The following is a 26,490-nucleotide window of genomic DNA, read 5'->3' on the forward strand; positions in this document are numbered from 1 at the left end:
ATAAACACAGGTCACAGGCTGGAACCAAGAGCTGCCACACTGAGGTTTCTTCAAAAGTACCTATGTCCAACACACATAAAGAGTTTCTACAAACCAACAAGGAAAGAAATTTTAGTAGGAAAACAATTAAGAAACTTGAACAGGGATTTAACAAAATCAAAATTCAACTTCAGGAAAAACAAACAAAAACCACACTAGACACCAGCACATGCCCATCAGGGTAACTGGAGGCTTGGAAGTCTGACAGGATCAGGTGACAGGGAACCCTCACGTGTGGACCATAGAAATTTAAGCTGCTGCCACTACCATGGGGAAAATCAGCATGAGCCAGTAAAATTAGGATCCTACCCTGCCATTTCTCCTGTCTATAAAACACGCTTCAGACACTAGATTGACCCTAATTCCCTCGAGCTGGTAACAAATTCCCATCAAAGTTAGAGTGGATAAAATGTGCAAATCACATACCCAACATCATGGATGAATCTTGGCAACACAGTATTAAACAAAATAAATCATACACAGAAGAATGCACACTGTATTCCTCCATTTCTATCAAAAACAAAAAAACAAAACAAGCCAGACTGCATAATTCAGTGATAGAAACATAAAGCAATACAAATAAAAGTCAGGTTAGTGGTCACTACTGGGGTGAAACAAGGGGAACACCAGCAGGAAGGAAGCAGGAAGCATCTAGAAGCCAGGCAAAATGGACCCCAGCTCCTAGTCTGCAACAATTTGTTAAGCTTGACATTTACGCTTTGTGCATTTTTCTGCATGTTTGTTAGATTTTGTAATTTTAAAGGTTTTAAAAGAAGGAGAAAACAGAAGAACTGAAGCCAGCTGGATGCTGTTCAGCACTGCCTGCTGGGAGGACTGTGGACAGAGCACAGCCCTGGGCCCTCTGCTCATGGCACCCTACTGTGTCTTCTCTCCAGGTGAGAAACAGCAGTGGGTCGGACCCTCTTACCCAGGGAGGAAGGCTTCCCTAAGTTTGGCAGGCCTGGGAAACTCCGCTCTGATTGTAAGAGAGCAGACTCTTTCAGGTTCAATGCTCTGTCCTTAGCTTCTATCACAGTCCCTGGCAAACAGTCTATATTCAAAAGTATGTGTTCAGTGCATTCACCAGTAAAATCAAGTTGTTCAAGAATCAAATATTCTGAAAGGTGTGAGAGGGTCCTGTGACCTTAACCAGTCTCTGTAACAATAGCCACTCAGATCATGTTATTTGATGGCACATTCTGAGTATCAGTGAAACTCCAAAAAGCTTATCAATGTATTTCCAGAGTAACATGTGGCAACATATATCCAAGCCTCAAACAGAATTTTTATTTCTTCTCTGTGTTAAAAAGATAACCCAGGATAACATTTTCAAATTTAAGAATTAATCTAGGGCAGGTGCAGTGGCACACACCTGTAATCCCAATGGCACAAGAGAGAGGCAGGAGGATTGAAAGTTCAAAGCCAGCCTCAGCAACTTAGGGAGGCCCTAAGCAACTCAGGGAGACTCTGTCTCTAAATAAAATAAGAAAGCAGGGTGGTTTGTGGGGGGATGTGGCTCTGTAGTTAAGTGGACCCTGGGTTTAATCCCTGGTACCAAAAACAAAAAAAGAACTGGTCTGGATTGTTGTAGGATTTTATAATGTAATAGAAGATCTATAGGAGCATGTACTTTACTTCTGCTGACCCTGCTGGAAGCACTGGGCAGGAATGGGAACTGCTAGAGGCAGGCGCTCCTGCTTCCCTCCTGTCCCTGGACTCGTCCTCGGGGCTCCAAGGCTCCTCTCTGGAGCCCCTCTTCCTGTCTGGGTGGTCTGGTCTCACCCAAGGCTCCCACACCATGTTCCCCATTCACCGTTCACTTCCAGCCCTTCATCAGCAGTCGCTCCCTCTCCGAGAAGGGAACTCGCAACTCTCCTCTGCACATCTCCACCCACACCTCAGGACAGCCGCTCTTAAGCTGCCAGGATCTCTTTTGGATTTTACTTGTTTAATAAAACAGGGTATAAATATGGTCTCCCTTCTCTATCTCTCTCAGGCACTCATGATTTCTCACCTTTAACTGTGCAATAGCCCCCAAAGTGCTACCTTCTTGCTCTTCCAAAGAGCTGTTAATACCCAAACCTCACAGCTGGCCATATGGTTTCTCTGTTGAAATACTCTCATGGTCTCCCTACCGCCCTTAAGATAAAATAAATATTCCTTACAGTGGTACCTGAGGTCCATCTCCCCAGCTCCATGCTTCATTGCACCCCACAGATCCCCACCCCAGGCAGCACTATGCACCTCCATCTAGTACCGTACCACCCCACCCCCGCCACAGGCTTTGTCTCCAAGCCCCCATGTCTGGGCAAGTGCTCCCTGTGTCACCATCACACTTATACACAGCTTTACCAATCACCCAACCACACTGTCCTGGCATGACCTGGCCACCAGTCAGTGAGTTCCCTAAGGTGGCAATTAAGTGTTTTAATTTTCTCTCCCTTTGCTACACTTAATTTGAGTGCCTATTAATAAGTAGACAAGTACTAAACAAGGAAAAAACAAAGATAAACTTGAAGTTAGAAATTTTTAAATAGGCTAATAAAGTCATGAGCTAAATGAAGAAAGTTCACAGAGTCACCTTGAAAACTCTTTATTAGATGGCCTGGTTTAGAATTTAAGGAGTCAGCCCATGCAAAATTACATATTAAATAGTCTCTAAAATATCAGACACCAATAAAAGCAACAATTAAAAAAGTAAAGCCTAAACACATGTTCTATTTTCATAGCCTTGTTTTACATCTTCCTTTTTCTCTAATTTCACTTATCAGTTCTCCTTTCCTCAGCCATTTACACAAATTCCAATTAGATTTTGTATTTGTTTCTTGCCCAATCCCTTTCACCTCTAGTGTTCCTTCTATTCTTCTTTGAATCCAATAGAGAAATACAAATACTGTTTTTGTCATCTCTAGTAGCAATTTTGTCTGAAACGAAGGCATCGTCAAGAGCAGTGAAGGTAATGACATCACCAGTCAGGCTGATAGATGAAACCGGATGATTAGGCCGGCTGGCTGATTTCGTGATGCCTAGCAGCTAATCTGAACCACATGCACACTGAGCGGAGTCCTCGGCTAAGGCAGCAGGACAATACTGGTGGTGGGGCAGCCATGGCCAGCCTACCACATCCCCACTTGTGCCTGCCCCTCAGAGGAAGCAGACACAGACTGGGAGCCCAGGAAGCTGCTCTAAGGGACCAGTGTGCAGGCTGTGGCTTTGACAGTGTGAGCTGCAGTGGTAGAAGTACCAGGGACAGGTCGCTAAGCTTACTGGCACAGGTACCAACTTATGGGAGCCAAAATAGAGACTGCTGCTCCCTGGACACTTCTGAATTTTAGATATGCTCCAGAAGAGGTTCTGAGACAGGCAGAGAAGTTGCTGAAGTGGAAATCCGTAAGGATTTAAACTAGGTGGGTAGGAGAAATCATTTTTTGAAAGACAGTAATTGCTAGAAAAAATAGTTCTTTTAGTTATCTAAAAGTGGCATTTCAAGACCACTCAGCCATCAGGTCTTGTCAGCATGGGGAGGTTCATGCTGACCATGAGCCAATGTCTTCTGGAATTCATAATCGAGCAAAAACAGTGTCCACAGTGAAGGGTCCGCTTGAAACAGCATCTAAAACATCACAGAACTGAATACCCCTCCCCAAAAAAGAAAGAATAAAAATAAGGCTGTTCCTTTAAGTAATCTTATTTCAAAATAGTGCAGAATGAGATTTCCTCTTACCCGAACCCAGGAGTTAAGTCTTGTTTCTGCAGAACTCTGTGGTTCTTTGTTAATCAGACAACATAAGCACCATATTACAATTTTCTGGCTTTCATCTGTAGGAAAGAAAACTAAAATTAATGGTTTTATCAAATTGGGGAAAGAAGATAAACTGTTAAAAAAAAAACCCCTTTTAAAACATCATTTAGAAAAAATCTCAAAACTACTAAGTTCACAGAGAAGGCCTCCAAGAGCTTGTGTGAAGCCTCTCCTGTGGGCTTCCTCTTCTTGTGGGCTCGGCTCACTTGGGCTTAGCTCTTGTGTGGTCAGTCCCTTTCTGTAACAGCAGCAATTTTTAAAGCCAAACAGGGCCTTAAAATATGGAAAGAACTGGAAGAAGTGGGCTTTTCTTGAGAGCGGCTTTTCATTTCATATTTCAAACCACTAGTAATTTCAGCCTTTTTAAGGCAACATAACTGCCATAGGCAAGCCAGTCAGCATTTCCAATTTAATCTCTTAATTTTCTAATTTGCCAAAATATCCTTGCTTGTTAAAAACAAATTCAACATAAAGGATTGTTTTAAAACATATTCATTTTAGTACCAAATGATTTGGAGAAAATAGAAGCTTGTTACATGCTCCTTATTCTTTAAAATTTAAAACTTCACTGAAAATGTGATGGAAATCCTGAACCTTGAAATCATACACTTGGCAGGAACCTCTATCTGATGAGCCACTTTCTTTTTCTGTGGGTGGTGATAGAGTCCATTCCAGGTAGAGATTCTATAACTCAATTAAGAAACAAAAAAGAGGGGCTGGGGTTGTAGCTCAGCAATAGAGCGCTCGCCCAGCATGTACGAGGTGCTGGGTCCGATCCTCAGCACCACATAAAAATAAATAAAAATTTTTAAAAATAAAAAAAAATGAGGCCAAAAAACTGAAGGTATCAGCACCAGAGCTGGAGAAGAGTAATGGGGGACTTCACAAAGAGGCCGCGGGCACCTGGGGTCAGTTCTGGGCAGGATCCCCTGCCACTCTCCTTCCCATTTTCTGCAGTCCAATAAACAGCCTTCTAAAGGCTTCCTTCGTAAAGAAAAGAACACAATACTGACCGCAGGACGCCACTCAGTATTGTCACCACTAAGCAAAGATTGCTAATGGTAAATTTACCACCCACCCCCATCAACATTCATAGCTATGCCTGCCCAGTAACCAGTTCTCTGAACAAACAGGTGAGGGGCTATTCTGAGGGCCGTCTGTCCTTCCCCTGGCTTTCAGGAGCCCACATGAAGCACTAGTAGGCACTGGCTGGCCTGGGATCCCTTCACTTCAAGAGTCATGTGATTTAACCTCGGCAGATGCTAGGCTCCTTCAGCTTCGTGTAGCAAGTGTGACAGACCCGTCCAGTGAGATGCAGACTCAGCAGCAGCCAGGGCCAGAGCAAAGCAATGTGTTGAGCAGCATCTCCAAAGCCAGGTAGAAGCAGAGGGAGAGAGACATTGAGAAAGAGAGAGAAAGGGAATAAAAAAGACAAGGAAAACACAAGAGACAAGCCATTTGGAAATGAAGACATCAAAAGAAGAGAGAGAAGACAATAATGGAGAGAGGGAGAACCCTTTTATTCAGTGATGTCCTCTGCACACAACTCCCGAGTTCTGCGTGGCTGTCCAGCTCTGCCCTGGTGTCCAAGCAGAGCAGCAGCCCTGGCCCTCCCTGTTCACCAGCCTCCCCCTCCCAACCTCTGCAACTGAGCAGCTTAAACAACAGGTGCTTACTGTCTCAACAGAAAGAGCTGGCGTCACAGTCTTAACCTCTAGAAATGAAACATGAAGAATTTAGTTTTCATCTGGAATTCCAGTTCAAGATATAAAACATCAGGTGGTAAATGTATGCTGCATATTTCTTTTCCCACCACTCAATTTTTGAATCTCAGTTTGCACTAAGATCTACTGAAATGAGCCTCGGGAAGTCTCCCTTCTCTTATAAGTGCCCCAAAGGTGCTCCAGCCCTCAGCTCAGGCCTCTGGGGAGGAGCCTGCCCCGCGAGCGCCACTGCCTGGAGCGAGTGCTCGTAGCTTCAGCAAGGACAGCAGTGGCTTGTGTCTGTGAATCACCACAGCGGAGAAAGCTGGGAGCTGGTTAGCTGTGCATTTCAGTGCACCCACTCTGGGCAAAGAGAGGCAGGCCCACATGCTGGATGGGAGTTTCCATGGCTCTTCTTGTTTTTGTTTTTAAGAAAGAGAAAAATTAAAAATTATACAGCTGTTGAACTGAGCGTGCAGAACCACTCAACACATGGGAACACCGTCTTTTGAGTTTAGGCTCCATAAACTAACTCACTCTCTCTCTCTCTCTTCCTTGTTCCCAGCCCTAGCCTCTGGGCCTCACCACCTCACCTCTCCCTCTTCTATCCCAGCCTCCTGTACCTCCTCTCTTACCTCCCCTGAGTTTATTTTTATAAGGAAAATTAAACCAATTTTCTTCTAAAAAGCAATTATTGGACCCACAAAGCATCTCACGGGTGCTGGTAACTAGAAGTCATTCAACAGCTTCTTTTCCTTTCTCCTGCCATCAGCCTCACTCAGTGTTTTTCAAATATCTGGTCATGCTACACAAGGGGTTGTAAAATCAGTTTGGGGTCATTAATACCATTTTTTAAACAGCACAGTGAAAACAGATTCCTCATAAAAATGAGCATTCCTTCATGAATTGTCTGATCCCATGAGTGAGCATGTATGCATGAAGCACATATGTGCACGACTGTACATACACATGCATACAAATGCCTTTCTGGTCAAAGATGTTTGAGAGACACTGGCCTCGCTACAATACACAGTCTCAGAGCAGGGAAGTGTGGCCTTGTGGGCAAACAGCGCTGGCTCACTCATCTGCCAAGGCGGATCAAGAGCCAGAAGGAGGTGATGGGAGGAAGGAGAGGAAGAGGCCTGAGGAGGCAGAATAGAAGAGGGTGGGGCGGAGTCAGGGAGGCCGAGGGGCGGAGTGTGCAGTGACCCATAAGTGTGTGCTCACAGGGCCACATGCAGAAGTGTCCCCTTCCCACTAGTGCCTGGCTCTTCTAAGCACTTATGACAGGATAGACATGGGAAATTTTTCAATTCTTTAAAATATCAAAGGGGAATATTCATTTTATCTTTGGTTCTAATATTGTTACATAATTCAATTAATCTTTTATTTTAAAAATCTGAAAAGCAAATATTACGTGAGCTAATAATACAGTCAGCCCAAGGCCAAGTGCTCCTTCAGGTGCCTGCTCTGCCCCGTGCCAGGCCTTAGGAGGAAAAAGAGGAGGGCACAGCTCCTGCTCTCAGAGGCATTCAGTCTTCCCGGGCATCCAACAGTGAGTAAGTGCGACACCAGAGGAAGATGCTGGGGGCTGTGGGGACACTGAGGTCCCTGCCTCACCCCAGGAATGTTGTTTCAAAGGAGACCTAAGGAGACAAGGGAGAAGAGAAGCACAAGGAACTCATCCCAGGAGTTGCAGGCCCTGACCCCAAGGCCCCAGGCACCGTCAGTGACAGGACCTGACCACAAAGTCCGTGACTTGTTGAGGAAGGCGAAACAGGAGATGAGGCAGGAAGCCAGAGAAGGAATACCCCCCTACATGTACTCAACTTTCTCAAACTGCATAAAACCAGAATGTCACCCCTACGTAAGAGCAAAGCCATGGCTAGATTCAGACTCTGAAAGATGATTTTACAACATGGGAAACCGTTTGTGAGTTAACAGACTATCTTGAGAAACAAAGACATTAAGTTGGTATTTTAGTCACTTTATGTGGAGTTAAAGATGAGGTGCTGGGGGATGGGAACGGGAAAGACAGTGGAATGCATCCAACATCAGACTCCTATGTTCATATATGAATACACGACCAGTGAAACTCCACATCATGTACAACCACAAGAATGGGAAGTTAAACTCCACATATGCATAATATGTCAAAATACTGACATGTACACATAAAAACAACAAATAATTTTTTAAAAAAAGATGAAGTGATTACGGACAAAAATTATTGTTTCAATCACCTGTAAGTTTCTGCCCTCTGTTTCAAGGAGGCCTGTTTTCTATGGATCTGCAGGAGGGGGGGGTGTGTGCACGTGTGCATGCATGTCTTCTACACAAACACACACACACACACACACACACACACACACACAATAAAGGACATCTTTCTGCAATACAGCAATAAATACACTTGATACATGTTCTGTGAAAACCAGAGAAAGATTTATAATTAAGTCTCTGTATGTTGTTCAAGCAGAAATTAAAACTGTCATTACAAGTTTGTGTTTTGAGAAGACACAGCTTGGATCCTTACCATATGCTAAGATAAAAGGATTCTGGCAGGTTTTTGCTAACAGTTGACGGATTGTGGGGAATCTTTCCATGATCACAGTAGGATCCTGAAAAGAAAAATAAGCTTTGGTCAGCAAAAGGGCACCACAAAGGGAAGCGGCCTGGATGCTCCTTACTTGGTGTATTTTAGAAAAGCAGACAAAAAAGAATTAGAGAAAATCTTCAGGAAAGAATTCACGAACAGTCTAACAAGCAGTCAAGCATCCTACTAAACCGTAGTTAGGAAAGGCTAGTCTGTCTGAAAATAACTTAGGCTGAATAAGAGCTTTATTTTATTTTATTTCCTAGAATTTGAGGCCAGGGGTGCTCTACCACTGAGCTACATCCCCAGCCCTTTTTAGTTTGTATTTTGAGATAGGGTCTTGCTAAGTGGCTGAGGCTGGCCTTGAACTTGTGATCCTCCTACCTCAGTCTCCCAAGTCCCTGGGATTACAGGCGTGTGCCACTATGCCTGGCTTGAGTAAGAGTTTTAAGAACTATTGGTGATTAATAACTTTACAATCCTATATCTTCATATTGCTTTTTAACTCTAGCAAAACAAGGAACGTTATTAATCCAGCTCCAGTGAGGCTATTTCAAAGAATGTTTAAAGGAACAAGAACTCCGGAATTTGTAAAAAAAAAAAAAAAAAAGAAAAGAAAGAAAGAAAGAAAAAAAGAGAGAAAGAAAGAAAGCAGCCAGAGCCCAAAGATACCCATCTCTGCTCATTAAAATTTTGACTGCTGTATGCTAAATGACATCATACTTAATCTAAAACAACCTAAACCTTGAGACAAACCAAATAGAAAACAGCCTAAGATTAAAAAATACAAGTGCTGTTGTACAACTGGCCCTTTTCCCACTTCTTTACCTTTCATGAAAGTTCAAAAATAAGACCCAACTGAGATAATGTGCAGGTAAGCTGAAACGATAAGCATTTCCTGCTGCTGCAGCAGTAAATTCCTCACGTGTGTCTCAGCACCAAGGCTGGCCCAGACTTTCTGGGACCACGTTAAGGTCAAGTTACATACATCTGACTACACAGAGTATCTGCCCTTCTGATTTCCAAAGACACGTGAACTCATATTATCAACAGAATTATTCTTCAAATTTCCTACTTGCTTCTTTGATTAATGGCAGGGAAGCATAACATGAGAACATATGTATTAGCAAATGATTTGCCTTTTCTTTTTGAAATTTACAAGTACATACAAAACAAATGATATATTTATAAAAAAAAAAAGCATGTGCTGTCGTAAAATATCTATTAAGTCAAAAAATATTTTGGCAAAAAGAAAACTTAACATTTCACAAATGATTACTAACAGTAGTGAAGATCTTCTCTAATATTTATTAGAAAAGATCACTTGAAATTTTAGAAGAGACCCTACTATCTTAACAGTCAGGTCCGAGTATTAGAACAGATCTTAGTACCTCTCAGGACAGTCCACCTGAGAACAGGGCTGAGGAAAGGGTAAGCACTTCAGCGAACTCTTCAAGATGTGAAGGGCACAAAGGCTTTGAAAAAAATCCATTTATTACTTGAAAACAGCATCAGAGTCTTATTTATTGAATAGCCTTTTTGGCAATACATGGGTCCCCATGTTCATAATAGCACAATTTACAATAGCCAAACTCTGGAACCAGCCTAGGTGTCTGTCAACAGATGGATGGACAAAGAACATGTGGTAGAGATGCACAATGGAGTTTTATTCAACCACAAAGAAAAATGAAATTATGTCATTTGCAGGAAAATGGATGAAACTTGAGAACATTATGTTAAGTGAAATAAGCCAAGCTCATATGGTCAAGGGTTGTATATTTTCTCTCATATGTGGAAGCTAGCGAGGAAAAAGGAAAAGAAAGGTGGTGGGTGGGGCCTCATGAAAATCGAAGGGAGATGAGTAGAGCAGAAAGCAACCAGGGAGACGGAGGAGGGGAGAGAAATGCTGGGGAATGATACTGGCCAAGTTATACAGTGAGCATAGACAAACACATAACACCACACCCACCATATATACAACTACAGTGTACCAGTAAAAATATTGAGAATAAATAAAAGTAACCGGCATGGGCTTGGGGTGTAGCTCAGGGGTACAGTGTTTACTTGGGTTCTATCCCCAGCGTCACACACACACAAAAAAAATAAAAATAAAAATTTAAAATATGTACACACAGGCATAAAGTAAAAAAGAAAACATATATACGAAAAAATAAAAACTTTCTTGGCCAGAAAGTCTCATGACAATACAGCTACCAAGAAGAAAAGACAAACATAAAAATAAATCAGAGAAGGAAACCGGCTCTGTACCATAGGAAACTCATCTTTCTAATCCTTAAGTGCACGAGGTCAGTAGAGTCTCTAACCCTGCACAGCACTGTGGCCTGGTGGCATCTGGTGGAGTCCCTAATGTCATAAAACAATTTCCTATTTTGGTCCGCTACTCACCGCCTCTTTCAGGGCTTCATATATCTGTCTCAGGAACTCCTGGAACCGGGGAAGGTGAAGACAGGTGTCCTGCTGGGTCTCCAGAGTGCAGGCCTGGTTCCACCCAGAGAGCTTCTGCAGCCAGAACTGACAGTCAGATGCCAGGTCTCCATACCCCTGGGCCATGTCAGAGAGAGGGATCGGACGTCGCTCCACAGCAGCCTGACAGCACTGAAGGGACTGAGCACACGTGGGATCTGTAAGAAAGGGTGCAAGGACATACTCAGCCTCTCTCAGGAGTGCCTTCATGATCCACCCATGGGGAAGGGGACTCCAGAGACTGAAACTGCCTGCCTTCAATGCTGGAGTCATCTCTGAATCCCTCAGAAATGTGTCACCCAGCTGTGGCCCTGATTCTTACCATCTGAACTTTTTATCATGAACAGTATCATTAGATTAGAAGTCATTATAGTTCCCATAGGCACGTGCTAATTATGTATAAAAAGCACAGCTGATAATACTTTAAATCTTCTTTTTAAGATTGGGCTATTTTTAAATGTTCTGAATATGAAGTTCCTTTGAGAATTTTAATGTAATGGGAAATCAAAAACATCTATGGGTATTTAATAGTAGTCGGTGCCTAAGAAATGTTTTTGAAATTCTTATGTTTTGTATGCATTTCTGGCTTCTCATTTAGGTGTGAAATAAATCTCTATGTATTACCAACTAACAGATTTTCTTCCCAGTTTCTCTATTTCTTAGAAAACATAAAAGACTCCATTCCACTGTATCAATTTAAACAATCTGCTTAACTGAAATATGTTTCACACACGTGCTCTCAATTCATTCACAAGAAGGAGCCATAGTTTAATAAAATGTAATAAATTCCACTTAGTAAGCCGGTATACTTGCCTGGGTAGAGAATGAATTGGAGAAGGACAAAAGGAAGCTGTGACACTCCAGGAAAGACACAAGGCTGAAATGGTGGTGGCAGTGCCATGTGGCATGCTGTTCTGCTCATGACCCCTCTCCCAAAGCTTCCAGTGTTGGAAAATATAGTCTCCTGAGTCTGCTTTCCTACCCCTCAAGTTCAGATTAGAAAGCACAGGGGATCTGCAGGGACCACATGCTACGGGGGAGCTGGGTCAGTGGACTCCAGGGCCCCCACCCAGCCAGTGTCTCCTCATGGGAAGCAGGGCAGCCAGAAGGGAGGCTCCTTCCACAGGTGCAGCTTTCACAGACTCTGCTCTTCCTGGGGCAGAGGTGACACTCAGGAATCTCATTTCAAGAGAGACGTCACTGGGAGTGGTAAATCAATTGAGTTTAAATCCTTGGCAGCAATAATTAACAGATAAAATGCTCCTAGTCAAACACCAAAAACATCAACAAAGGAGGTTCCCATTACTAAACAGGAAAAGGAGTCAAAGTTTAAGAAGATTGCACAATTTGGCTTCAGTGCAAAAACAAACAAACAACTAGACCAAGAAGATGAAAATGGCACTTAACAGTTTATGAATTTTGAGAAGGAACAGATGAAAAAGAAAACACACAAAAAGTGTTTAACAATGGAGGAACATGCCTCCTGTCAAAATGGCCCTCATCAGGCAGACATCCAGGCACTGGCCCCGGCTCCTCCCAGCTCTCATGGTCCCACTCCTCCAGGCCATCACGACACCTGTCAGTTCGACCTCTGAGTAAAGCCACGTGCTCTGCCTTGACTGCACCCTTCCTTACATGGCACTGCCACCACCATTCCAGCCTTGTGGCTTTCCTGGAGTGTCACAGCTTCCTTTTGAATTCTCCAATTCATTCTCCACACAGGCAAAAGCAATTCTTGCAAGTGTGTTACTGCACTGGCACCTGTTCTGCTCATGACCCCTCTCCCACAGCTTCATGGAAAGAGGTCCAACTCCGTGTTAGGAAAGCACAAACTCCTTACCAGAGGCTCAAGGTCCTGCAAAAGGAGGCTCCGTACCCCTCAGCCTCCCTTGCTTCCTCTCCCAGCTCACCAGTCCCCCACCCTCACTAGCACACCAAGCCTCCCCACGAGCAGGCCCTTCCACAGCGGCCTGTACAGCTCAGCAGGCTGGCAACAAATCTTCTCTCACAAGTTGCCTTCCTAAAGTTTGAAAATGATATGCCTGGGTGTCGCTGTCCTGGTACTTATCCTGCTCAGATTCATGAACTTCCTGGATCTGTGATTTGGTGTCTAACCTCAAGTGGACAAATTCGTAGTCCTCACTGTTTCAAACACTTCTCCGCCGTGGACTCCCATCACACGCGCGCCACGTCTTTTGCTGCTGTCCCTCGTTCTTGGATGTGCTGTGGGTGGTTCTGGTTTCGTTTCACCTATCTTCGTTCTTTTTACTTTTCAGTTCGGTTTCTGTTGAGATATCACCCAGCTCACAGACTCTGTCCTCAGTCATGTCCCATCCACTAAGGAGCCCAATGAAGACTTCTTCATCTTGACCCTCAGCGTTTCCGTTTGGTTCTTTCTTCGAGCACCATTTCTGTGGCCACCTGACCATGTGTTCTTACACGCGGTCCACTTCACTTATCAGAGCCCTTGCACAGAGATCACAGCTATTTCCGCTTCCCTCTCTGACAAATCCAGCCTCCCCACCCTCTCTGGTTCCTATGTCCAGTGACTCACTAAACTGTGTGCTTTGTCACTTTTTCCTTGGGAGCTGGACATGACAGACAGGATAAGAGAAGTGGCTGCCAAAGGCCTTTTCTTGAAGTGGCCGTGAAGCATGCAGGGAGGTGTGGCCTCGTCTTCCAGGTGGCAAGACTCACAGAACCAGCTGGCCCCACACAGTGTGGCTGCAGGATGACAATAGTGGGTGGAAGCCGAGTGCTTCCCTCCTCCACACAGAAGGCTAAAGCGGATTGGTTCACATGCTCCCACTTCTGTTCTGAGAACTGCCTCTCCTCCTTGCTTTGTGGCCATGTGGGACTGTGTCTCAGGCTGTGCATCCTTGGAAGGCGGGGTGTCACAGAGGCCCAACAGAGGTGAATCAACAGGAGACGTGTTCCACAAACAAAAATGAGAAGAGGAACACCGAGCTACACTGCAGTTCCCTATTCACCAACGTGTGGCTCCACCCAAACCACCTCCATCTTGGGACACTGCGGCCACCGCCACAGCCCTCCCCACATGGTAATCTCCACAGCGGGACATCTGACAGTGCCAGGAGGCAGCTGCTTGTTGCAGCACTGCACACCACACTGCTACATCACCAAACAGGCCACCCAATACCACCCTACCATCCATCCTTCCAGCCTCATCTCTGCAAACTGTGGCCTCCACCATGGGACACCTCCACCGCCATCTTGAGTTACCTCTGCTACTGCCTCTGCCATCTACATCTGGGGCAGCTTCCACTTTGGGACACGGACTGGGGCCTGGAAGCCCAAAATCAAGCCCCCAAAAAGGCTTGACACTACTGCCACCACTAATAAAGGACACAGCCACTTCCATCTAGGGACAACAGCCAGGACCTGGAAAACCATCACCAAGGTCCCGGTGGGCCTGGTTGCACCAGAGGTGCCTCCTCTAGGTGAGCTCACAGTCACCATCCTGTTGAGAGGCAATAGGGAGCCTTGCATGGAGTTGCCTCTTTCTTTTTTCTCCTGCTAACAGACAAATTATTTTGATTACCCTTTCACTAGTCCTATATTCTAACACTTGTGTATTCTCACATCCCATCTCATAAACATCACATTCTACCCCCTGCCACTCTGTCACCAGTAGAAACTGTAAATCCTTACGCAAACCTACTGGCTACATGGTAGAAGATTACACAACTGATCATTTCTATTTATAATGACAAAACTGTAAATGTCAAAATAGAAGCTAATTGATTTATGGCTGCATATTGGTTGCATTGGATGCTATAAACATTGATATCCCTCTTAAGGGTGAGATATTGGTAACCTGCAGGGACACCATAAGATTATGGGGTAGAAGCTTCAATACCTCAGATCTGCACTGCAAAAGAGGAAGACACATAGACAACATGAAAAAACAAGGGAGGAAAGTGCCCCAACAAATCAAGATACGACAATAGAATCCATTGAAAGTGCAGTAGATGAAATGTCAGAGAAGGAGTTCAGAAGGTTCATAATTAAAATGATCTGCAAATTAAAGAATGACCTAAGTAAGCAAATATAGGCAAAATTGATTACTCTAAAAAAGAGATAAGAGAGCAAAATACAGGCAACCATTGAAAACACCATCAAAGAGATATGAGACTAAATACAGGTAGCAAAAGATAACTTCAAGAAAGAGATTCTAGAAAAAAAAAACCAGAAATCCTTGAAATGAAGAAAACAATAAACCAAATAAAAAACTCAATAGGAAGCATCACCAACAGATTAGATCACTTGGAAGACAGAACCCCAGGCAATGAAGACAAAATATACAATCTTGAAAATAAAGTTGACCACACAGTGAAGATGGTGAGAAACCATAAACAGAACATCCAAGAATTATGGGATAACATCAAAAGACCAGATCTAAGATTTATGGGGATAGAAGAAGGCACAGAGATTCAAACCATAGGAATGCACAATCTCTTCAATGAAATAATATCAGGAAATTTCCTAAACATAAAGAAGGAATTGGAAAATCAAGTACAAGAGACTTACAGGACACCAAATGTACAAAATTACAACAGATCCACACCCAGACACATTATAATGAAAATGCCTAGCATACAGAATAAGGATAGAATCTTAAAAGCTGCAAGAGAGAGGAACCAGATCACATATAGGGGGAGACCAATTCAGATCTCAGCAGTTTCAGCCCAGAACCTCAAAGTAGCAGGAGATCCTAGAAAAACATACACCAAGCTCTGAAAGAAAAATGGATGCCAACCAAGAATCTTATATCCAGCAAAATTAAGCTTGAGATATAAAAACCTTCCATGATAAACAAAAGTCAAAAGGATTTACAGCAAGAAAGCCTGCACTACAGAACATTCTTGGCAAAATATTCCATGAGGAGGAAATGAAAAACAACAACGAAAATCTACGGAGGGAGGAACTACACTAAAGGAAAGGCTAATCAAAGGAGAAACCAAGTCAAGTTAAAAACCAAAAATAGGGCTGGGGCTGGGGCTCAGTGGTAGAGCAGCTGCCTAGCACTTTTAAAGCACTGGGTTCAATCCTCAGCACCACATAAAATAAATAAATAAAGGTATTGTGTCCATCTACAAGTAAAACAACATTTAAAAAACAAAAAATAAACCAAATGACCAGGAATACAAACCATGCCTCAATAATAACCAAGAAGATCAATGGCCTAAACTCTCCAATTAAAAGACATAGACTGACAGATTAGATTTTTTAAAAAGACCTAACAATATGCTGCCTTCAAGAGACTCATCTCACAGGAAAAGACATCCACAGACTGAAGGTGAAAGGACGGGGAAAAAATAATTTTTTTTTCACTCACATGGACCATGTAAACAGCAGGGGTTTCCATCCTCATATCAGATAAGGTGGACATGAAACCAAAGTTAGTGAAAAGGGATAAAGAAGGTCATTTCATACTGCTTAAGGGAATCACACATCGACAAGACATAACAATCATAAATATCTATTCCCCAAACAATGGGGCATCTATGTGTATCAACTTCAAGAATTAAATAGACCATAACACAATAATACTGGGTGACTTTAATACACTTCTCTCACCACTGGATAGATTATACAAAGAAAAACTTGATAAAAACTACAGAACAATCAATAAGTTGAACTTAACAGATGTATATTGAGTGTATTATCCATCAACAAGCGAATACACTTTCTTCTCAGCAGCACAGGGATCCTTCTCTAAAATAGACCGTATATTATGCCACAAAGCAACTTCAGCAAATTCAAAAACATAGAGATACTACCCTGTATTTTATCAGATCATATTGGAATGAAATTAGAAATCAATGATAAAATAAAAAATAGATGCTACTCCAACACCTGGAGACTAAACAACACCCTGTTGAAGGAGCAATGGGTAGCAGAAGACCTCAAGGAGAAGATAAAACTATTCTTAGAGGTAAATAAGAACACTGATACAATTTATCAAAATCTCTGGGACATTATGAAGGCAGTACTAAGAGAAAAGTTCCTTGCTTTGAGCTCACTCATTAAAAGAATAAAAAGTCAAGAAATAAATGACCTAACATTTCATCTCAAGGCCCTTGAAAGAGAGCAAATCAACATCAAAAGTAGTACAAGACAGGAAATAATTAAAGTCAGAGCTGAAATCAATGAAACTGAAACAAAAGGAAACAATTCAAACAATTGACTAAACAAAAAGTTGGTTCCTTGAAAAAATAAATAAAATTGATACACCCTTAGCCACACTAAGGAAGAGAAGACAGAAAATTCAAATTATTAAAATTTGTGATACAAAAGGAAATATCGTGGCAGACACTACTGATATAGAAGATAATTAAAAATTATTTTGAAAATTAATACTCCAATAAAACAGAAAATCTCGATGACCTCAACAAATTTCTAGAAACATTATGATCTTACCCAAACTGAAGGAGGACATACACAATTTAAATAGATCAATTTCAAGCAAGGAAATAGAAGACCATCAAAAGCCTACCAACCAAGAAAAGCCCAGAACCAGACGGTTTCTCAGCAGAGTTCTACAAGACCCACAAAGAAGAATTAATACAATACTCCTCAAATTATTTCATGAAACAGAATAGGAGAGAACCTCTCCAAACTCATTCTATGAGGCTAGTATCATCCTGATACCAAAATCAGACAAAGACACATCAAAGGAAAAAAAAAACATTAGACCATTATCCCCGATGAATATAGACACAAAAATTCTCAATAAAAGCCTGACAAATCACATACAAAAACATATTTAAAAGATAGTGCACCATGATCAAGTGGGGTTCATTCCAGGGATGCAAGTTTGGTTCAACATACAGAAATCAATAAACATAATCCATCACATCAATAGATTTAAAGATAAGAATCATATGATTGGGCTGGGGATGTGGCTCAAGCGGTAGCGCTCTCCTGGCATGCATGCAGCCCGGGTTCGATCCTCAGCACCACATACAAACAAAGATGTTGTGTCCGCCGAAAACTGAAAAATAAATATTAAAAAATTCTCTCTCTCTCTCTCATCTCATCTCTATCTCTTTTTTTTTAAAAAAAGAATCATATGATTATATCAATTGATGCAGAGAAAGCCTTTGACAAAATACAACACACCTTTCATGTTCAAAACACTAGAAAAACTAGGGAGAGTAGGAACATATCTCAACATTATAAAAGCTATCTATGCTAAACTCAAGGCCAACATCATCCTAAACGGAGAAAAACTGGAAGCATTCCCTCTAAAAACTGGAACAAGACAGGGATGCCCTCTTTCACCACTTCTATTCAACATAGTCCTTGAAACTCTAGCCAGAGCAATTAGACAGATGAAAGAAATTAAAGGGATACGAATCGGAAAAGAAGAACTCAAACCATCATTATTTGCTGACTACATGATTCCAAAAAATTCCACCAGAAAACTTCTAGAATTAATAAATGAATTCAGCAAAGTAGCAGGATATAAAATCAATACACATAAATCAAATGCATTTCTATACATCAGTAATGAATCCTCTGAAAGAGAAATTAGAAAAACTATTCCATTCACAATAGCCTCAAAAAAATAAAATAAAATACTTGGGAATCAATCTAACAAGAGAGATGAAAGACTTATGCAATGAAAACTACAGAGCACTAAAGAAAGGATTGAAGAAGACCTTAGAAGGTGGTAAAATTTCCTATGCTCTTGGATAGGCAGAATGAATACTATCAAAATAGCCATACTGCCTAAAGTGCTATACAGATTCAATGAGATTCCAGTTAAAATCTCATCATCATTCCTTATAGAAATAGACAAAGCAATTATGAAATTCATTTGGAAAAATAAGAGACCTAGAATAGCCAAAGCAATACTTAGTAAGAAGAGTGAAACAGGAGACCTCACAATACCAGATCTTAAAACTATACTACAAAGCTAGAGTAACAAAAACAGTATGGTATTGGCACCAGAGTAGACATGTAGACCAATGGTACAGAATAGATGACACAGAGACAAACCCACATAAATACAGTTATGTAAATAAACACAGGTGCCAAAAAATATACATTGGAAAAAAGATAGCCTCTTCAACAAATGGTGCTAAGAAAACTGGAAATCCATATGCAGCAAAATGAAACTAAACCTCTGTCTCTCACCATGCATAAAAACTCAACCTAAAGTGGATCAAGGACCTAGGAATTAGACCAGAGACCCTGTGGCTTATAGAGGAAAAAAGTAGGCCCAAATCTTCATCATGTGGGATTAGGCCCCAACTTCCTTAACAAGACTCCTAAAGCACAAGAAATAAAACCAAGAATTAATAAAAGGGATGTATTCAGACAAAAGAACTTCTTTTGGCAAAAGAAACAATCAATGAGGCAAAGAGAGAATCTATATCTTGGGAGCAAATTTTTACCCTCGAACATCAAATAGAGCACTAATCTCTAGGGTATATAAAGAACACACACACACACACACACACACACACACACACACACACACACACACAAAATAGTCCCAATTAATAAATGGGCCAAGGACCAGAACATCTCTAGCAATTAGAGAAATGCAAATCAAATCTAAGATTTTATCTCACTCTAGTCAGAATGGCAGCTATTAAGAATACAAACAACAATAAGTGTTGGCGAGGATGTGGGGAAAAAGGGTACACTCATACATTGCTCGTGGGACTGTAAAATGGTGCAGCCAATCTGGAAAGTAGTATGGAGATTCCTTGGAAAACTTGGAATGGAACCACCATTTGACCCAGCTACTGCACTCCTCTGTCTGTATATACCCAAAGGACTTAAAAACAGCATACTACAGGGATACAGTCACATAAATGTTTATAGCAGCACAATTCACAATCACTAAACTGTGGAACTAACCTAGGTGCCCTTTAATACATGAATGGATTAAAAATGTGGCATATATACACAGTGGAATATTACTCAGCAATAAAAGAGAATAAAATCATGGCATTTGCAGGTAAATGGATGGAGTTGGAGAATATGATGCTAAGTGAAGTTAGCCAATCCCAAAAAACCAAATGCCGAATGTTTTCTCTGATAAAAGGAGGCTGATTCATAGTGGAAATGAGGAGAAATTCATGTTAGGAGGGGGAGCATGGGAGAATTAGATTAACTCTAAATAGGAAAAAGGGGTGGGAAGGGAAAGGAGAGGGCATGGGGGTAAAAAATATGGTGGAATGAGATGGCTATCATTACCCTAAGTATTTGTATGAAGATATGAATGGTGTGAATATACTTTGTATACAACCAGAGACATTAAAAATTGTGCTCTATATGTGTAATATGAATTATAATGCATTCTGCTGTCATACATAACAAATTAGAATAAAAAATCATTTTTTTTAAAAAAAGAAATACATTGAGACCAAAAAACTTACCCTCAAAGCAATAAAAGGAAAAAGGGTCAGCCTAAAACTCTACACCCAGTTGCCACACCCTTCAAGAACAAAAGTGAAATACAGCCTTCTTGACACACTGAAACAGAAAGAATTTTCCATCAGTGCACCTGCCACAAAGGATGCTCTTCAGGCAGATGGGAAATGATCCAGGTGCAAGTCCGGAGCTAGGAAAAGGAGGTCAAACCAGCAAAGATGGTAGGTAAAGTGTGGAAAACCAACTAATGCTCAAGATGTACAAAAAATAATAATGGCACTTTGGGGTTTTAAGTAAATGCAGAAATTAAAATACATAAATACAATATGTCAGAATGGTAGAGTGAAGAATTCTAAGGTCCCTGCATTGTGTTAACATTGGGCTTTAATAATTCCAGAATGCTATTGTAATTTTTAGGGCATCTATTAACAGAATCATAACACAGCCTATTATATCCAAATTTTCAAAGTAAAAAAAAAAAAACAACAAAAAACTGTAAATTAAAAAAAAAACACTAACTCCCGCCCCAAAGGGTAAGACAGTAGAAAAGAAGAAGTGTAGAACAGACAAGACAATGAACAGCATGTGGTCAGGTGCGGGCCAGCTCAGTGGCAGAGGGAAGACTCAGCATGTGCTAGCTCTGGCTTCAGTGCCAACACCAAGAAGACAAATAATAAACAAGCACATGGTCAGACGGTGGGTTTAAATTCAAATATATTAGTAATTATCCTATATGCCAGTAGATTAAACCAACAGGCCAAATCTCCAAATCAAAACCCAATGTTACCAGTTTTTAGTTTTTTGAAAAAAATACTATATTCTGATAAAAAAGATACATCTCAACCATACAGGTGTGGGAAGGACAGAAGAAATGCCGCTTATACACACCAAGGGAATTAAATAAATAAACAGCCCTGAACAGACTTTGAAGCAACAACCGTGAGAGGCAAAAAGGGATCATTTCACATGATGGTAGGTCCGGTTCACCAGGAGACACGACGTGCCGACCTAAGCACTGGAGACCCTGAGGCATGGACACGAGCCCCGAACAGGCACAGTGGACTAGTGATTACCCTGCAAAGACCAGCGAGCCTTTGGGGGATGGAGGAGCGGCGCTGGGGCATTGGCAAGCTCACTGGCATCTGAGCCGGGTTGTGTGCTTTTCAAGATGTGTTACTTTCCACAGCTGAAAAATATTTTTAAACACTCCTAGATGCATATTTACCACGGTGACATCATCTCCAGGGTAAGGAAAAAAAGAAACAAATATTACAGGTTATCAGTGCTAATCAAGAGAAAAAGCACTTGATGGATATAACACGCAGTTTTAAACTGCTGAAACAGTACATATATTCTACTTTTTGCCTGAGTTGTTTGAAAAATATTAAATCCACAAGAATTCATGAGGCAGGAAGGAATAAGGCAGTTCCCTGCTCAAGCACAAACAGCGAGGCAGTTTCCGGGCAGCTCCTCATGGTAAAATGCGGTGACTAAGTCTTCAGGGTTCCAGTAATTTCAACTTTTTCATGAAAGCATCAATATTTTTATCCTAATTAACCTGCTAGTCTATGATACAATTGAGAGCTAACCATGAATTTTTGGTCAATACCAAAATCCTTTTATAGCACCCCAAACATAAATCCTTAACTTTCATAGGATTCTGTCTAGTGTTTATACCCAAATTAACTTCATTATGAGCACCTAGAGAAATATTATTTAGTGTCTTTCATTTAAGAAATAAAAAAAAGGTGGAAGTTCAATAACATTCCCTTAAAACTTAGGGTTTTAACACGTGTTTCGGCACACACACTCTGTGTGCTCCTGTCGGGAAAGCAAGCGCATGGAAAGTCAGGAGGAAATCCACATTTTCCATTGCTTGAGTAGTTTCTTTCTTAGCAATTTAGCCAGTCCCTAAGGAACCAAAACAGACCATGATTTCACCTTCTCCACACATGCAGACTAAAAACAACAGAAGTCCTTGGTCCCTAGGATGTATTTCTGGCCTTCAGAAGTTTCTATGCAGAAAGCAAAGTCCTGTGAGTAGAGAGATGCAGATGCCAGAGTGGAAACAGGGGACAGGGAAGGGTCCCCATGTGCTTGTTCATGTTCCTATTTCCTGCAGGGTCAGAGGGGTCCTGCAGGAGCAGGGGGTGCAAGGGGGAGACACAGTGGCGGGAACCCACGGAGGCCTCATTCCCTGAGGCTCCCACTGAGGATCACCGTTTGCCCTCCTCCGCTCACTTATAATGCCTCACACATGAATTAGCTGCTGGTTAGTAGTATCTTCTACAGGGATCCCATGGTGCAAAGATACACCATTATCCACAGGGCCACCAAGACAACATGGTGGCCAAGCATGGTTCCAGGTACAGCACGCGGCAGAGCAAAGGTTCTCAGGGCAAAAAGCTTCCTGACTGTGGGGATTTCTGGCCTTCAGGAGGATGTATTGCAACAGGCCATGCAGGATAAGCGGCACAGGAGTGTGGGCTTCGGCAAAGACGGGCACTGGGGAGAGGAGGCAATCGAGTGTGGGGACACTAGAGCAGTGCTGAGAAGGCCGCCAGCCAGCAAGACAGCCGGGCGGAGGCTGGGCAGGGCACCCAGTCACTAACCAACCAGCAGCTTGCAATTGTAGTGTCTCTGTTTAAAAATGGATTTAAATTAAAGCAAACAAACCATTTCCCTACACCTAGAACTCAAGAAGTATGAGTGGCTGGAAGAGGACAGCCCTGCTACCCTCAGAAAGCCAGGTGGCTTGCTAGGAGCCAGGTCTGAATGACCACCTGAACCTGCAGCTGCCAGATTTCAGGGGGGGACCCCCAGGCCCAGGGGGCAGCCCTGCCACACGGACAGGGAATGGCGGGAGACAGCACCCCACCCCTCATTTAACACACAGGATATTAATTATTGCCCTCTCTTAATTAAGGATTTTTTTCAGCATGGAAAAATCCATTCTATAGTTTAACCTGAAAAATATGTTCTATAATTTAATTTTCAGGTCTGCCACTCAAATCTCTGTGGAAACACTCTTCCATATCTCCAATAGCTGTCCTTCTAGAGGCTTCCTGGAACTCAAGGCTTTCTGAAAAGTCGACCAATGGTCCTTACTCAACTGATGAAATGAGAAACCTAGTACTTTAAAAGTCCTGTCAAAGATCACTACTATACAGAGATGCTAAAGAAAAGTACTTTTAAAAGTTGTTTAGTCTTGATCACTACTGTTTTCTTCCATGGCAAAGAGGAATGAAGGGAGGAGTGGCCAGGGCAACACCCTGATCAGGGGGAGAATTTCTAACCCAGCTACCGGAGGCTAATCCTGAGGGCCAACGTCATGACCACACCTTCTAGACCACTGCAGTGGTAAATATCTAGGATGGCAACTGCGACTGGAACGGCAACAAGGAAGAGCAGGCATTTAAGCTTTTTTGTTTAAAACAAACCATATATATGAATATGATTAGTATCCAGAAGTATAAAGAACTCCTATAATTCAACAAAAACAAAACATATTTTCAAAAGTGGGCAAAGGATTTGAATAGATGCTCCTCACATGAAAAAACCCAGCAATCACTAGGGACGCAGCCAGAAACCCTGATGGCATATTACTGCACACCCAGGGATGGCTATTATCAGAAACAGTGTTGGCGAGCCTGGGGGAAACCAGGGCCCTCGCCCACTGCTGGTGGGCATGCAGATCAGCGCGGCCACCGTGGAAAATGTAAGACTCCTCAAAGAACTCACAGAATCACCCAGGATCCGGCTGTGCCAGTCCTGGGTGTACACGGCAGAACTGAAAGCAAGAGCCTGAGGAGAGACCTGAACGCCAGCGCTCACAGCAGCACTGCTCACGAGAGCCGAAAGGGGACCGGCTCAAGCGTCCACCAGTGGTCAGAGGATAAGCCAATGCTGCCTCTGATGCAATACCATCCAGTCTTCTAAAGGAACGCCGTCCTGACACACAAATCAACCCTGAGAGCATCGGGCCAGGGGAACTCGCTGGGCACTAGGGCGGAACTGCGTGAGTCCACTGAGATGAGGAACCTGGACTAGCCACAGGCCAAGTGAGGCAGGAGATGTGGGGAGGGTGTGATGGAGATCCAGTGCCCACAGGGCTTGGAGGTTCAGTCCGTGTTGATGGAAAAGTTCTACAGCAAGGTGGTGGTGACAGGGCACAAGGTGAACGGAATGAATGTCTCTGAGTTCACCTTAAAGAGGTTAAAATGGCTCAACTGCGCGTCATTTGTATTTGACCAGACACACAGAGGAGTGGCTCTGGTCATGGCCCTGCCACCACAGGGTTTGGGCTGCCCTCCCTCTGGCCATGCTCACCTCTCGGGTCCCTCAGAACAGTGCTGCACACATTACCAGATGCTGGAACAGCAGCTGAAGCCCCATGCTGCTTCTCTCACAAGAGAATCCATTCGGTTCCAGAATCTCCTGTGTGCATGGTTTAAAAAATGTGCTCAGAGAACTAAGTTCCAGGGAGACATGTCAGGTAGCATGTGTGTGACTACAAGTAGCAGGAAGCCGATGACAGGTGGCTGCCCAGGAGGGACCCACAGCTGGAGTCATCTCCAGTATTAGGGGAAGCTAGAACCTCTCCCAATGCCAGTGGTGACTCTTGGTTCATGCAGATTTTAAATGCTGTTCTCAGGTTCTTTTATACTCTATTGAGGACTCAAGAGCTTTTATTTATACGGGTTATACTTATTGAGATTCATCACAACAGAAATTAAAACCAAGAAAATTTTAGAGCCTAAGAATTCACAAGGACATGCCCATTAGCTGGCAGAGTGATGGCATGTGTATCACACAACCCCCAGCAGCTCTGGGCACAGCAGTGAGGGCAAGAGTGGAAGAGGGAAACTGTCCTCACTCAGCGCTGTGCGAAAACCACCTGTCCCAGCAAGCCTACTGCCAGGGTCTCAGGACACCAGGTCCCCAGCCTCCATGTGGAAAGATTTGGTGCAGACAGGTCAAGGAGCTCCCGTCCGCCCTCCCATGGCCTGCAGGGATGGGGGGTCACGCAGCTCAAGACCACCAAAATGAACTTCAGCTACGGGGTTTCTGAGAAAATTACCCTCAGCTTAAAAAGCTCATTTTCCCCCATTTTGTATATGGTAGTCTTTGTGGGACACCAAGAGAGGAGGACATCACCTCAAGACCCAGGAGTAAGGAGGCCTGAGCAGACTGGCCAGCGTCCTGTGAATGGCACACAGGGAGATGGCCCTGTGTCCTCATGAGGCAGTTTAGGAGATGACTCCAGCTGTGGGTCCCTCCTGGGCAGCCACCTGTCATCGGCTTCCTGCTACTTGTAGTCACACACATGCTACCTGACATGTCTCCCTGGAACTTAGTTCTCTGAGCACATTTTTTAAACCATGCACACAGTACCTGGCACATTGTAGGAGCTTGTTAAATGTGCACTGAACAAAAATGTGAAAAAAATAATAATTAAACAAATCCACCAAGGCTGTTGTGGAGGACAGATACAGATGGACAAGACTCAGGTTGACTTCCTGCTGACAGAAGCCTGTGCAGCTCGCAGACTGTCAATATTTAAAACAAAGCTCATCGAAAATGGCTGCATATGGCATTGGTCCAGGGGACCAATTGAGCTCAAGTGAGTTCCTTTCGGTCTGAGACCTCTGTGCCAGAAGTCTGTGCAGCAGGCCTACACAGGCCACAGAAGGACACCACCTTCTCCAAGGAACTTCCTCACAAAGAGCACTATTTTTTTCCCCATTTTTCTTAGGCACAACTAAAGACCTTTCTCTCATGAAATAAGCACCAAACAAGAGATCTGTGGCCAAAATGCTAAAAACATGTTCAAGGAAGAAGAAAAGGGGACAAATCAAATGCCTACCTCCCCATCAATACCATCAACTAGGGCCACAACAGCCTTGTAAGAAAACACTGACACACCCTAAAACCTGATCGAATGTAAAGTGAAGACATTATGTTCAACCACACTCAGCCTGCAGGACAGTCCTCCCTCCTGTACAAGGAGCTGACAGCAGGGTGTCTGACTCACTGAAGGGGGTGTCACTTTGCTTCATTATTGTAAAGAAAATCTGTCAAGGCACCCTGGGTTTGTGGCCCCGCCCCTGGGAACAGGATGGAGCCCAGAGCCACACCCATGTGCGAGGAGTGCTGGTGGATTCATTCTTTCTTTGTTCTTATTTTGAGATAAGGTCTTGATAAATTGTTAGTCTCAAGCTTCTGGTGATCTTCCTGCCTCAACTTGCCAAGACGCTGGGATTAGATGAGCGGAGGCACTGGAGGAAAGAAACACCAGGTGCTGCAGAGAGCCTGGAGAAGGGACACCAGCAGAGCCTGGAAGTGCCAGACGCACAGACAGAAGTCTAGGTGCTGACCTCAGCAGGGGCACAGTACATGAGCAGGGAGAGCCAGGCAGAAACACCCCCATCAAACAGGACGCTCCCTGCACT

The 26,490-nt window shown here is 43.0% G+C and overlaps 1 protein-coding gene across 9 annotated transcripts in view; it reads right to left on the reverse strand.

Annotated features, from left to right (window-relative positions):
* Fancc (FA complementation group C) overlaps nt 1-26,490 on the reverse strand; it is a 179,275-nt gene that overhangs the window by 102,334 nt on the left and 50,451 nt on the right. For 8 of the 9 annotated variants that reach the window (XM_078030533.1, XM_078030535.1, XM_078030530.1 and 5 more), the window contains 3 exons: nt 10,547-10,782; nt 8,081-8,165; nt 3,764-3,858 (listed from right to left, as the gene is read on the reverse strand). In XM_078030533.1, the coding sequence (XP_077886659.1) occupies nt 3,764-3,858; nt 8,081-8,165; nt 10,547-10,711 (345 nt within the window). In that variant the 5' untranslated portion in view covers nt 10,712-10,782. Of the gene's footprint in view, nt 1-3,763; nt 3,859-5,092; nt 7,660-8,080; nt 8,166-10,546; nt 10,783-26,490 lie in introns of those variants that run through there. The other variant, XM_078030536.1, reaches the window with a different exon arrangement.

Source organism: Ictidomys tridecemlineatus, chromosome 13 (genome assembly GCF_052094955.1).
Source record: "Ictidomys tridecemlineatus isolate mIctTri1 chromosome 13, mIctTri1.hap1, whole genome shotgun sequence".
NCBI lineage: Eukaryota > Metazoa > Chordata > Mammalia > Rodentia > Sciuridae > Ictidomys > Ictidomys tridecemlineatus.